Below are 14,512 nucleotides of genomic sequence, written 5' to 3' on the forward strand. Positions count from 1 at the left end.
TCAGGGCAGCCAAAAATAAGTACCTAATTAAAAAACAAACAACCAGTATAACCTGGTTCCACTCCAGGGATTATGATGAATTTTGTCAAGGGTACAGCCTAGGTATTTTTATAAACTCCCCAAGGTGATTTTAATGTGCAATAAAGTTGAGTGCTGTTGCTTCTCAGGGGCAAGACCTTGTACCAGCATCAGTAGCATCACCTGGGAATTAGTTTGAAAGGCAAAATTTCCCTGATCTGTTGAATCAGAAACTCTGGGGGTAAAACAGCAATCTGTGTTTAAAGAAGCTCCCCAGGTGATTCTCATCACACTCAAGTTCTCATAAGTCCTGATCCAGGGCTAGCGGTTCAGCGTGGTCATTTCAGCTGTTGACCTCACTTACATTGACCCAACAGGTCTTTCCAATTCTCCCCTTCCATTTCCTAGGCATTCACTCACCTGCCTTCCTTTTTTTCCTTCCCCTCTTAACAAGAGGTTAGATTTAGGGTTGAGGTTTCTTTTCTTTCGCTTATTTAATTTTATGTATTTTATTTTTATTCTATCAGGTACTCTTGCATTCTCCAAACAAAATGCTGATGTTGGGAAAATGGAGGAAATTTCCCCAACATTTCCTGGAGCTTAATAAGGAAAATACAGTTCCTAAGCCCACGGAATTCCCAGTTGTCATATTGATTTATAATAAATGTATGTTTGGTCTTTGTCCCCACTTCTGGCACAGACCTCCAAAATTGGAATTTCCCTTGGAATTTTCTGTGATGAGAGCATTAAAAGTGTCTTTTGTTGTGTTAATGGTGGCTTCTGGACAACACCTAAGGAAGGAGGCTGGTTGCTAGGAGACCCAATCCTGTGATTACAACTTAGAGTTCCACCCCCTGACCTCAGAGCAGGGCGGAGGGGATGGTCAATGAGTTCGGTCTCCAGTGGCCAATGATGTAGTCAGGTGGACCTACATAATGAAGTGGCCTTAAAAGCCCAGGAGGCCTGGGTTCAGAGAACTTCCCGGGGAAGATGGGGGCCCTGGAAGGGTGTTGAACCTGGAGAGGACATGGATGCTTTCCCCCGCCCACCCTCCACCCGTCTTTTCAGGGAGTCTGGTAAGTAAAATGTTCTTTTGAGTTTTATGAGCCCCTCTAGCGTATTAATTGAACCTAAGCAGGGGGTCTTTGAAACCTCCAATTATTGCTGGTCAGTCTTAAACCTGGGCTTTCCATTGGTGTCTGAAGTGGGGAGCAGTCTTGTGGGACTGAGCCCTTAAGTTGTGGGATATGATGCTACCTCTGGGTAAACAGTATCAGATTTGAGTTGAATTGTAGGACATCCAGGTGGTGCTGGAGAATTGCTTGGTGTGGGAAAGGACCCACAACACATTGGAAGTGGAGTCAGAAATTTACCTGCATTAAAAATAAAAGTGGCTACCTGGATGGAAGGGAGGTTTGGGGGAGAATGAATACAGGTACATGAGTTTGAGTGAACTCTGGGAGCTGGTGATGGACAGGGAGGCCTGGCGTGCTGCAGTTCATGGGGTCGCAGAGTCGGACACGACTGAGTGACTGAACTGAATACATGTGTATGTGTGGCTGAGTCCCTTCTCTGTTCGCCTGAAACTATCACAACACTGTTTGTTAATTGGCCATGCAGCTGCTGCTGCTGCTAAGTCGCTTCGGTCGTGTCTGACTCTGTGCGACCCCATAGACATACCCCAATACAAAATAAAAATGTAAACAAAAAAAGTGGCTAAACTGTGCCTGCCTCGGGCAGACTTGTGCAGGGTGATTTAAGTCCTAGGCTTGCCTGTTTTATATCCTCCTCCTTCCTGTAATTTTGTACTCTCTGCTCTGCCCATGTGAAAATCTATTCTTACGTTTGGCCCTACCTCAGCCATCCATAAGTTAGTTTGAGCTACTCTGAGAATAAGCCATGTTTGCTTACTAGACTGCATGCACCTGAGGAAAGGGGCTGTGTCTTTATTTCTTCCCGTGCATACACTTCTCCAGTTCAGACTCCTGTAATAACATGCCACTTATATTTTTCAATTGTTTAATTGAAGTATTGTTACTTTACAATGTTTTAGTTTCTGCTGTATAGCAAGGTGAATCAGCTATTGTAGTTCTGTTGCTAAGTTGTGTCCGATTCTTTGAATCCTGTTGGCTATAGTGCGCCAGGCTTCCCTGTCCTTCACTATCTCCTGGAGTTTGCTCAAATTTATGGGCATTGAGTCGGTGATGCTTTCCAATCATCTTGTCCTCTACCATCCTCTCCTCCTTTTGCCTTCAATCTTTCCCAGCAGCAGGGTCTTTTCCAGTGATTCGGCTCTTCACCTCAGGGGCCAAAGTATTGGGGCTTATACATATATCCCCTTCCTCTTGAACCCACCCCCACCCCCATCCCACTCCTCTAGACCATCACAGAGCTCACAGCTGAGCTCCCTGTGCTATGCAGCAGCTTCCTACTAGTTGTCTGTTTTACACATTGTAGTATATATATGTCAGTGCTACTCTCTCATTCGTTTCAGCCACTCCTTCCCCCACTGTGTCTACAAGTCCATGCTCTATGTCTGTGTCTCTATTCCTGCCCTGCAGATAGGTTCATTAGTAGCATTTTTCTAGGTTCCCTATATGCGTTAATATACAATACTTGCTTTTCTCTTTCTGACTTACTTCAGTCTGTGCGGACAGACTCTAGGTCCATCCACATCACAGCAAATAACCCAATTTTGTTCCTTTTTATAGCTGAGTAATATTGCATTGCTTATATGTATCACTTCTTTATCTATTCCTCTATCAATGGACATTTAGGTTGCTGCCATGTCCTGGCTATTGTAAATAGTGCTACAATGAACACCCCCGGTGGCTCAGTGGTAAATAATCTGCCTACCAAAGCAGGAGATGAGGGTTTGATCCCTGGGTGGGGAAGATCCTCTGGAGAAGGAAATGGCACCAGTATTCTTGCCTGGAAAATTCCATGGACAGTGGAGCCTGGTAGGCTACAGTCCATGGATTGCAAAGAGTCAGACATGACTGAGCAGCTGAGCATGCATGAACATTGGGGTACATGTCTTTTTGAATTATGTTTTTCTCATCCACTTGCATTTTTAAGTGCTGAGCAGCAGTGGCTTTGGCACCACAGAAGAGGGTTTGTCTGCAGCCAGCTAGCCGTGTAACCTTGAACAAAATCATGGAACATTTTGGCACCTCAGTTTTGTCATCTATAAAATGGGCTTGATGATGGTTAACATCATACAGTTATGAAGACTATGTAAGATGATGCATGAAAAGTGCATTGGTCAATACTGAGGGTATTCACTGAGAGCACTCAATGAATGGTATGTATTAATCGTTATTTATTAAATTTCACTTCTGCTATGGAAGGATAGGTTTCAGCCAGGGCAATATGATAAAATGAATGTCAGACGCTAGTGAGCTGTTGGGAAGCTTTCGGACAGAGTGTTTTCCCTGAGTTACAATTCCTACTCTGACAACCCCCTTTCTAGGCAGCCCAGAACTCTCCTCCACCAATGTCTCCAGAAACACCCGTTGCTGAGCCCATCTTATGCTTTCCTGTGGGCTCACCAGTGCTGGTGCGAAAACTGCCTGGTGTGTGTGCCTATGTGCTAAGTCACTTCAGTCGTGTCCAACTCTTTTTGACCTTATGGACTATAGCCCGCCAGGCTCCGAAGCTGCCTGGAGCAAGTCTTAAATCTTTTCAGGGAGTTTAATACCTTGCAAAAGCCTAAAGTCTATTTTAATTGAATTATTTCATTCAATGTCAGGCTTAAAGAGCACCCTACAGAGACTCAACTCTGAATGAATGCATTAAGAAATCAAATAGTATAGATGACGGCATAATCCTCCAGGCAGATATAAATAGAATCTCCTCTGTTGCCCTTTCATTTCCTTGCATTAGTTAATAAACACACTTTTATAGCATCTTTTTTTTTTCTTCCCCTAATATTCTTTAGTTGCCTTAGTACAAAAGAGAACAGAATTCATAATAAAAAATATATTGGGGAAGAATTTACTATCTGGATTTTCAGGGCTGGAAGGGATTTTCTACATTATATATATATATATAAAACTTATAATTAATACACATAATTTACCTGGTGTGGGGCAGAGATCTAGAGGAGGAGATGACTTGGCCAAGGTCACAGAGCTTCACCTCCAATGAACTCAGCTTGAAAAAGACACAATCTTTGTTCTGGATGAGTATTGGGAGCCATAGAAAAACTTGGTGTGGAAAAATGAGTAGATCAGGGCAGAGGTTAAGCGGGAGGGGTGCACAATCTGGTCTCAGATTACTGGGGGGTTGAATCCTAGTCCATCTCATGATTGGGCAAGTGATTTAAAATCACCATTGCTGAGGTGTAAGTTTCCTTTCCCCCAAGTAGGGGTAATAACACTACCTACCCCAGAGTGCTGCTGAGTCCAGCTACAGTTCACTAAAACACAATACTGTACCTCAATACATATTAGCTGTTATTGTTGTTAACTTTTTTTTTTTTTTTTTTAAAGCTCTTATTGGGATGGTAATGGGAAGGTTCTCCATCTTTAGTGTTTTATGGCTCCTTGTAATGAGTCAGTTTCTGGCCCCTAAAAAGAAAGTCCCAGTGGTCCTTAATTTAAGGGCTGATTTCTCTGCTAATGAGAGTAGGTAGAAGAAGGGCAGGTATGAAGGGTCAGCTCCATCAGAGAGGGCTGAAAACAATGCCATTTGATCCTCTGAGACTATCAAAGTGAATTTAAGAGCTTAAGAAACATGGGAGCTCCGTGAAAGGAGGTGTGAGTAACAAAAATAAAATGTTACCAAGTACGTTAACATCCATTGTCTCACTTGATTCTCAATTATATATGATTATATATTCTATAGATTCTATGTAGTAAGCCATTAACTCTCTTGAATAAACAAATGAATAGTTGGATAGGCATTATTGTCCTATTTGAATGAGGAAATGGAAACATACTCTTTGCTAGGTAACAGACTTCCCTGACATTTAGTAGCTGAAAGCAACAATGACTCCTTAAAAAAAAATTTTTTTTTATTGATTTACAATGTTGTGTTAATTTCTGGTACGCAGCAAGGTGATTCAGTTATACATATATATATATATATATGTTTTCCATTACAGTTTATCACAGGATATTGAATATAGTTCCCAGTGCTATACAGTAGGATCTTATTTATCAATCCTGTATACACTAGTTGGCATCTACTAACCTCAAACTCCCATTCCATTCCTCCCTTCCACCCCCGCACTTGGCAACCACAAATCTATTCTCTACAACTGTGAATCTATTTCTATTTCACCAGGAAGTTTATTTGTAACGACTTCTTCATGATTCTGTAGTTTGGCAGGGTGGCTCCTCTGCTGGTTTTGCCCAGGTTCAAGATGCTGGAGAGTCCATTGGATTGGAGGGTCCAAGAGACCTTAGTGGTGTATGTGGCAGTTGGTGTTAGCTATGGGCTATGATGCCTTGCTTCTCCCCCACGTGGCTTCCCCTCCTCCACAGACTAGATGAGCTTCCTCAATTGGAGGTCTCAGGAAAGCAGTCCAAGATGGTGAAGACAGAAGCTGCAAGGCTGTTGCTTCTACCACATTTTATTTGTCAAAGCAAGTCTCAAGGCCAGCAAAGATCCTAAGGTTGGAGAAACTCCCTCTGTTGATGAGAAAAGCTGTAAAAGCGTAGTTATATTTATTAGGAGATTAGCAAATTTAATCCTTTACTAGCACTTGGTCAAGGTCCCAGAGTTCATACGAGCCAGGGCCATAACTTGAATGAGGCTTCTGTAACTCCAGGGCTTGTGGCCTTTCTCCTGAAGCATGATCACATTTGTGGTATGAGTAAACATAAACATGCCTCAGGGGTAAGGCAAAGGCTTTTTGCCCTTAGACATCTTAGGACATTGGGGACCTGATGTGTCTGAAAAATGTCATAATCCTGAAACACTGTGGTTTGGACATAACATTCTTTATTTGTAAACTGTACAAAAATAAAATATTTTTAGGTAGTATAATTCAGAGTAGGCTCTTTAAAATGAGAACAGAGTGGCTGGCCCTTCCGGGAGAACTAACGTACTTTTATGGCTTGAATTAAGAAACATTCACTCTCTGTTATTCATAGAAATACAGATCTAGGAAAATAAACTCTTTAAAAAATGAAGTATGAGGAAAGGCCATGTGGTTCCTAAGCATTCAGCTGAAGCTTGAGAAGATGAAACAAGGGAGATTGAAGACAAAAAGATCAAATTTCAAGCCAGCAGAGGCTCCTCTAAAACCTTAGAAGAGAGTAGTCTGTTGAATAGAAGCCTTGTAGGAGAATCTGCCTAAATAGAGTGCCAAACCATAGTGATCTGTTAAGAGCAGTAGAAGAAAATGATTCACAAAATGATTTGTTATACTTTCTTTTTCCCTCCTGATGCTTGTGATGGTGCAAACTTTAGAACTTTACTGTGATTCCCCAAACATACTTAATGGCACTCAAAATGGTTCCTTGGAGGAGAAAAGAGTAACATATAAATGCCTGGTCTCCCATTCCTGGCTGCTAAGGAGAAGGAGATTGGTGCTCAGCTGCCTGCCTCTGCAGTGCTGACTGAGGCAGTGGACAGAGCCTCGGGACAGAACAAAGTGCCAGGAGGTGTGCCACTCTGCAGGAGAAGGGCCCTAGGCCACCAGCGAGAAAGGGACGCACCTGAGAGGCTGTGAGGGAGGAGAGGACACCTTTGGGGAGAAGATGTGGATCGTCTGGGAAGATTTTTAGGAAGTTCAGTCTTGTTCTGTAATGGAGAGTGCAATTCCCCTTTTGTGCTTAAGGACACCTCTAAATTCTTTGATCCTTGAGACTCCTGGGGTGTGTTTATTTTGAACATAACCCCACAGAGAGAAGCAGGAATTGGAAGACCTAGTTCCATTTGGGTTATGCTCCATATGGGTTATGCCCTCCCCACCCCATCCCTCTGGGTTGTCCCAGGGCCCTGACTTTGGGTGCTCTGCTTCATGCATTGAACTGGCACTGGTCCATGCTCTTTTGCTCAGTCATGTTTGACTCTTTGTGACTCCATGGACTGTAGCCCACAGGGCTCCTCTGTCCGTGGGTTTTTCCAGACAAGAATGCTGAAATGGGTTGCCATTTCCTTCTTCGGGGATCTTCCCGACCCAGGGATCTAACCCTTGTCTCTTGTATCTCCTGCGTTGGCAGGTGGATTCTTTACCACTGTGCCACATGGAAAGCGCTTGGGTTATGCTAGCTTTCTTTTAATCATATTTTCCAGGCATTTTCACCTTTACAATCATGATTTTTTTTTCCCAGATGGTGGGGGTTTACCAATCCTATAGTTTTTTTTTTTGCTTCCCTAATTTTGTTGTTGGGATGTTTTGCTAGTGTTGAGTTCTGGTCTCTGTATACAAGGTTCTTGATGAGAAGTGCTCCCTGGCCAATAGTGAGAGTTCAAGATATTGCTGATCCAGCAGCAGGCTTGTTCAGGGCCCAGCGCAGGCTGCTGTGAACTGCACATCTGAGCATTGGCCTGGTTTCTCTAGCCCAATATTGCAAGTAATCTAGCAGCCATGTTACTGCCCCAGAGTCACCCTGGTATTGGAGCCAGCAGGCATTAAAGTCATGGTCATTTGTATTCCTAGGTGTTTCTAGACAAGCTTTGTTACTCATGAGAGTCAATTGTCATCTTGTTTCATTTTCCACTTCCTGCTCTTTCATGTTCTTTTTCTGGCTCTGGAAAGGGCATCTGAGTAGCGGGATATTTGGATTAAGATGAAAAAACAAGAGGCTTCCCTGGAGTGCTGTCAAAGCCATAATGATGATAATGAGAGCACATACATATATAGGTTTGTTGACTCTCTTTTTTTTTTTCCCCCCTTTTAAATTAATTTATTTATTTTGTGTGCTTAGTCACTCAGTCATGTCTGACTCTCTGCGACTGCATGAACTGTAGCCCACCAGGCTCCTCTGACCATGGGGATTCTCCAGGCAAGAATACTGGAGTGGGTTGCCATGCCCTCCTTCAGAGGATCTTCCTAACCCAGGGATCGAGCCCAGGTCTCCCACATTGTGGGCAGATTCTTTACTGTTTGAGCCACCAGGGAAGCCCCGAAATACAGTCCATGGAATTCTCCAGGCCAGAATACTGGAGTGGGTAGCCTTTCCCTTCTCCAGGAGATCTTCCCAACCCAGGGATCGAACCCAGGTTTCCCGCATTGCAGGCGGATTCTTTACCACCTGAGCTATCAGGGAAGCTCTTATTTATTTTAATTGGAGGCTAATTACTTTACAATATTGTGATGGTTTTTGCCATACATTGACATGAATCAGCCATGGGTGTACATGTGTCCCCCCATTCTGAACCTCCCTCCCAACTCCCTTCCCACCCCATCCCTCTGGGTTGTCCCAGAGCCCTGACTTTGAGTGCTCTGCTTCATGCATTGAACTGGCACTAGTTATCTGTTTTACATATGGTAAATATACATGTTTCAATGCTATTCTCTCAAATCATCCCATCCTTGCCTTCTCCTGCAGAGTCCAAAAGTCTGTTCTTTACATCTGTCTCTTTTGCTGTCTTGCATATAGGGTTGTTGTTACTATCTTTCTAAAGTCCATCTATATACATAAATATCCTGTATTGGTGTTTCTCTTTCTGACTGACTTCACTCTGTATGACAGGCTCCAGTTTCATCCACCTCATTAGTACTGACTCAAATGCATTCTTTTTTATAGCTGAGTAATATTCCATTGTGTATATGTACCACAGCTTCCTTATCCATTTGTTTGACAATGGACATCTAGGTTGCTTCCATGTCCTAGCTATTGTAAACAGTCCTGCAATGAACATTGGGGTACACGTGTCTCTTTCAGTTCTGCTTTCCTCAGTGTGTATGCCCAGCAGTGGGATTGCTGGGTCATATGGCAGTTCTCTTTCCAGTTTTTTAAGGAATCTCCACATTGTTCTCCATAGTGGCTGTGCTAGTTTGCATTCCTACCAACAGTGTAAGAGGGTTCCCTTTTCTTCACACCCTCTCCAGCATTTATTGTTTGTAGACTTTTTGATGGCATCCATTCTGATCGGCATGAGATGATACCTCATTGTGGTTTTGATTTGTATTTCTCTAATAATGAGCGATGGTGAGCATCTTTTCATGTGTTTATTAGCCACCTGTATGTCTTCTTTGGAGAAGTGTCTGTTTAGTTCTTTGACCCACTTTTTGATTGGGTTGTTCATTTTTCTGGTATTGAGCTGCATGAGCTGCTTGTATATTTTGGAGATTAATTCTTATATACTATATATATTTTAAGACCACTTGGCAAATAATATAAGTTTTAGTGCATATTATTAACAAATCATTCTAATTTTCAAGTCTTTTTTTAGATTTTTTTCCAGTTTTATGGATATATAATTGACATATAAGTTTAAGATACACAACTGACGTATATAACATTATATAAGTTTAAGATATACAATGTGTTGATTTGATACACTTCTAAGTTGTGAAATAACTACCATAGCATTAGTTAATACCTCCATCACATACTTAGTAACTTTTTTTGTGGTAAGAATATTTAAGATCTATTCTTTTAGCAATTTTCAAGTATATCATATAGTAGTGTTAATAATCACCATGGTGTACATTAGATTCCCAGAACCTTTTTATCTTATAAGTAGACATTTGTATTCTTTGACCAATATCTCCTTTCCCACAGTTGTTGGTAACCACAGTTCTTATCTGTTTCTATGAATTTAGTTTTTTTGATTCCAAATATAAGTGATACTACAGTATTTTTCTTTCTCTGAATGACTTATTTTACTTAGTGTAATGACTTCAGGGTTCATACATGTTGTCACAATTGGCAGGATGTCCTTTCTCATGGCTGAACATATCCCATTGTGTGTGTGTGTGTGTGTGTGTGTATGAATAAAATACATACTACATCTTTATCCATTCATCTGTTGACTACCACTTAGGTTATTTTGATAGTGTGGCTACTGTGAATAATCCTGCAATGACTGTGGGAGTGCAGATATCTCTTCCAGATGCTATTTTCATTTTTTTCAGATACATACCTAGAAGCAGGATTGCTGGATCATGTAGTCATTCTATTTTTAATTTTTTAAAAATTATTTATGGCTGTGCTGCATCTTTCTCTAGTTGCTGCCCATGGGGCTGCTCTTTATTGCTGTGGGCAGGCTTCTCATGACTGTAGCTTCTCTTGCTGCAGAGCGCAGGCTCTAAGGGTGTGGGCTTCCGTAGTTGTGGCACATGGGCCTAGTTGCCCTGTGGTATGTGGAATCTTCTGTGCCAGGGATTGAACCTGTGTCCCCTGCATTGGGAGGCATATTCTTAACCACCGGGAAAGTCCCAATAATTTTTTTTCCCTTTGAGAGTAAAGACCATTTTTCTTTATTCAATCAGTGAAAATTTACTGAGCATGCATTTTAGAGAAGGAGTATACGAAGATGAGTAAGACAATGTCTCTGTTCCCAAGGAACTTACAGTTTATGGGAGGGACAGGGCAATCACAAAATAGGATAACAGAGATGCACCAAAAAAGAGAATAAGGGTATAAAACCCAAACTGGGAGGTAAGGAATCATGTTGTGTTTGGAGGGAGAGAAAACAATTTATTTTAATTGAAGATCATAAAAGAACTTCAGATCCAGAGTTCTCTAGGTACAACTGCTGGTCACAGAGCCATAGTCAGACATTAGAAACTGGAAGGTTCAGACCAAGTGCATCATTTCTGAGTCTGGATATTTGGTGAAACCAAGACATTCTTTGTTTATTTTTAAAAATTTCTTAACATTTTTTTTTGAGTATAGTTGATTAGTTTCAGGTGTACAGCAAAGTGAATAAGTTATCTGTATACATGTAGATTCTATTTCCATACAGATCATTACAGAGTACTGAGTAGAGTTCCCTGTGCTATACACTGGGTGCTATTTAGTTATCTACTTTATATATAGTGGAGTGTATACGTCAGTTCCAATCTCCCAATTTTTGCCCCCTTTCCACCTCCATAGCCATAAGTTTGTTTCTATATCTGTGACTCTATTTCTGTTTTATAGTAAGTTCATTTGTAGCATTTTTTTTTTTTGATTCCACATATAAATGATATTGGGCTTCCCAGGTGGTGCTAGTGGTAAAGAACCTGCCTGCCAATGCAGGAGACATAAGAGATGTGGGTTCGAACCCTCAGTTGGGAAGATCCCCTGAAGGAAGACGTGGCAACCCACTCTAGTATTCTTGCCTGGAGAATCCCTAGGATAGAAGAGCCTGGCAGGCTAGTCCGTAGGTCACAAAAAGTCGGACACGACTGAGTGACTAACACTTTCACTATTATAGGGACAGGTCGGACAGGAGCTGGATACCTGCTGGATTACTTAAGTCCTGTGCCTTTTAGGACTCTAGATACCAAGGCAGAGAGGGCATCCCATCTCAAATGTGTAAATTCATGGAGGTCCTTAATGACTTTCTATTAGAGGCTACTAGGGTCAAGAAGAGTTTCATCGGAAGTATACCATCTGGATAAGTCTAGATGGAAAAACTTCCAGGCTGCCCATGCCTTTTCTTCCTGTATATAGGTAGGTAGAGGAAGTGACTGGGGCAGGGATGAGAGCTCCCTGTCCTGGGGCTTCTTTAGAGGTAGCCTGCTTAGCAACTTGGTCTGCAAACTGGTTTCCCTTTGTAATGTCAGATGAGCCTCACTGATGGCCTTTGAACTATGGCTACCTCTGGGGGCTTCACAGGTGGCGCTGGTGGTAAAGAACCCACCTGCCAATGCAGGAGACATAAGAGACATGAGTTTGATCTCTGGGTTGGGAAGATCCCCTGGAGAAGGGCAGGCAACCCACTCCAGTATTCCTGCCTGGAGAAGCCCATGGACAGAGGTGCCTGGTGAGCTACAGTTCATAGGGTCGCAAAGAGTCAGATATGACTAAAGTGACTTAGCATGCGCACACACACATGGCTACCTCTGTAGGCAGGTGGACAGCCTGGATTAGCTGATTAATGAGGGCTGTATTTAACAGGGCTGTTTTTGGAGATTAGGAATCCTTTCTTTGCAGATGGCTACACAGGCATGTAGGATCAAGAAAGCATATTTAGAATCAGTGTAAATTGTGACCCTTTTTGATTTGGCCAATTCTAATGCTCAGGTGAGTGCAGTGACTTTGGCAAGTTATGGGGATGAGCACTGAGGCAAGCCCAGGCCTCAGTGACCTCGTGGAGGGATATGGTGACATATTCAGCCTTGTGTTTTCCCTCTGCTGTATTACTGTTTCCATCGGTGAACCAAACGTGGTAGCATCAGCCAAATGTTGATCCGAGAGGTCCAGGTGGGCATTTAAGAAAATTGTCAAGACCTTGGAACAAAAATGGATAGGAGTTTTACCCCCTGGTATGAGCAAGATTGCTAGATTTAGAGTCCAACAAACACCCAAGATATCAGGGTTTTCAAAAAAAAAAAAAATGGGGAGGGGGGGTGGCGGATTTGATATCTGAGGATCTTACTGTCTGAAAGCCAGGCTGAAGCTGGTTATTAAGTAAATGTGGTACATGCTGGGCAGTGAGAACCCAAATGGGTGCTCCCAGGGTGAATTTAAGGGCCTCCTCTCTTAGGAGGGCCCTTAAGTACCCCCTGTGCCCTAAGACAGGGAGCCAAGCCCTTCACAGTAGGACCCTACTGTTTGGAGAGATAGGCTACTGGCTTTGGAGTTTCTCCTAGTCTTTGGGTGAGGACTTCTAAGGCAACACCCCCTTTTTTGTGGGTGGAAATTTGGAATAGCTTGGAAGGGTTGGGTAATCCTAAAGTTGGAACTCTGGTAGAGAGATTTCCCCCCCCCCTGCAAATCTCTTTTGGCAAAGAGATTTTAAAGCTGGAGCTCTGGCAAAGAGGAGGTTTCTATGGCCTCCTGTTGGGATGGCCTCCATGCAAGGGATATTTAATAATCTTTGCATTTTTGGGGTTAAATAACCTCAGATATGCAGATGACACCACCCTTATGGCAGAAAGTGAAGAGGAACTAAAAAGCCTCTTGATGAAAGTGAAAGAGGAGAGTGAAAAAGTTGGCTTAAAGCTCAACATTCAGAAAATGAAGATCATGGGAAATAGATGGGGAAACAGTGTCAGACTTTATTTTTTTGGGCTACAGAATCACTGCAGATGGTGACTGCCGCCATGAAATTAAAAGATGCTTACTCCTTGAAAGGAAAGTTATGACCAACCTAGATAGCATATTGAAAAGCAGAGACATTACTTTGCCAACAAAGGTCCGTCTAGTCAAGGCTATGGTTTTTCCTGTGGTCATGTATGGATGTGAGAGTTGGACTGTGAAGAAGGCTGAGCGCCAAAGAATTGATGTTTTTGAATTGTGATGTTGGAGAAGACTCTTGAGAGTCCCTTGGACTGCAAGGAGATCCAACCAGTCCATTCTGAAGGAGATCAGCCCTGGGATTTCTTTGGAGGGAATGATGCTAAAGCTGAAACTCCAGTACTTTGGCCACCTCATGCGAAGAGTTGACTCACTGGAAAAGACTCTGATGCTGGGAGGGATTGGGGGCAGGAGGAGAAGGGGACGACAGAGGATGAGATGGCTGGATGGCATCACTGACTCAATGGACGTGAGTCTGAGTGAACTCTGGGAGTTGGTGATGGACAGGGAGGCCTGGTGTGCTGCTATTCATGGGGTCGCAAACAGTTGGACACGACTGAGTGACTGAACTGAACTGAACTGATATGGGCTGTGCAATGAAACTATAGTTGGGTATCTGAATACAATACCTGGTTAGGCCCAGGAATGCTTGCAGCTGCTTACAGGTGGTGGGAGTCTGTAGGTCAGATATAGATAGCTTTTATACAGTCTGCCAAAATGCTGTGCCTGTCAGTATTGTTCTGAGATAGGAAACTTACTGTTGTACTAGCAGAGCCTTAGATTTGGACATCTTATAATCCCACTTGGCCAAGAAATTAAGGACCTGATTGGCATGAATGGCCTAGGGTTGAGAGAGGAAACAAATCAAGAGTTCATCTACATACTGTATGAAAGCTCCCCTCTCAAGTGTTAAATCTTGTAAATCTCGGACTTAAAGTCATTCAGTTGTGTCCAATTCTTTGCAACCCCATGAACTGTAGCCTGCCAGGTTCCTCCGTCCATGGAATTTTCCAGGCAAGAATACTGGAGTGGGTTGCCATTTCCTTCTCCAGGGGATCTTCCCAACCTAGGGATCAAACCTAGGTCTCCTTGCAAACTGAAAGAATTGCAAGCAGATTCTTTACCATCTGATCCATCAGGGAAGCCCTGATCTCAGGCTAGCGCCTGTCTAAAGAGGTGGGAGCTATCCCTAAAGCCCTGCAGCAAAACAGTCCAGGTCAGTTGTTGAGGTGCTTGTAATGGAGATTCTCATTTGCATGCAAACAGGTATTGTGATTCTGGGGCCAATAGGATGCAGGAGAAAGCATCTTGCAAATCTAGGGCTGAGAACCAGCTACTATCTGGGGGTAGCTTTCCCAAAA

At 42.8% G+C, this 14,512-nt stretch overlaps 1 protein-coding gene across 33 annotated transcripts in view; it reads left to right on the top strand.

Annotated features, from left to right (window-relative positions):
• The first annotated feature begins 394 nt into the window (after positions 1-394).
• Positions 395-14,512, top strand: part of LOC147369821 (uncharacterized) — a 117,641-nt gene continuing 103,523 nt past the window's right edge. For 3 of the 33 annotated variants that reach the window (XR_015167951.1, XR_015167954.1, XR_015167945.1), the window contains exon 1: positions 451-1,094. Coding sequence is in view for 3 of the 33 variants with exons in the window: in XM_086412760.1 (XP_086268886.1) it covers positions 1,046-1,094 (49 nt within the window). In the remaining 30 variants the exon portion in view is untranslated. Of the gene's footprint in view, positions 1,095-14,512 lie in introns of all 33 variants that reach the window. The other 30 variants (XR_015167956.1, XM_086412757.1, XR_015167950.1 and 27 more) reach the window with 23 other exon arrangements.

Source organism: Bos grunniens, chromosome 7 (assembly GCF_055505025.1).
Source record: "Bos grunniens cultivar Pamir isolate PY7600 chromosome 7, Bosgru_T2T1.0, whole genome shotgun sequence".
NCBI classification, from domain to species: domain Eukaryota; kingdom Metazoa; phylum Chordata; class Mammalia; order Artiodactyla; family Bovidae; genus Bos; species Bos grunniens.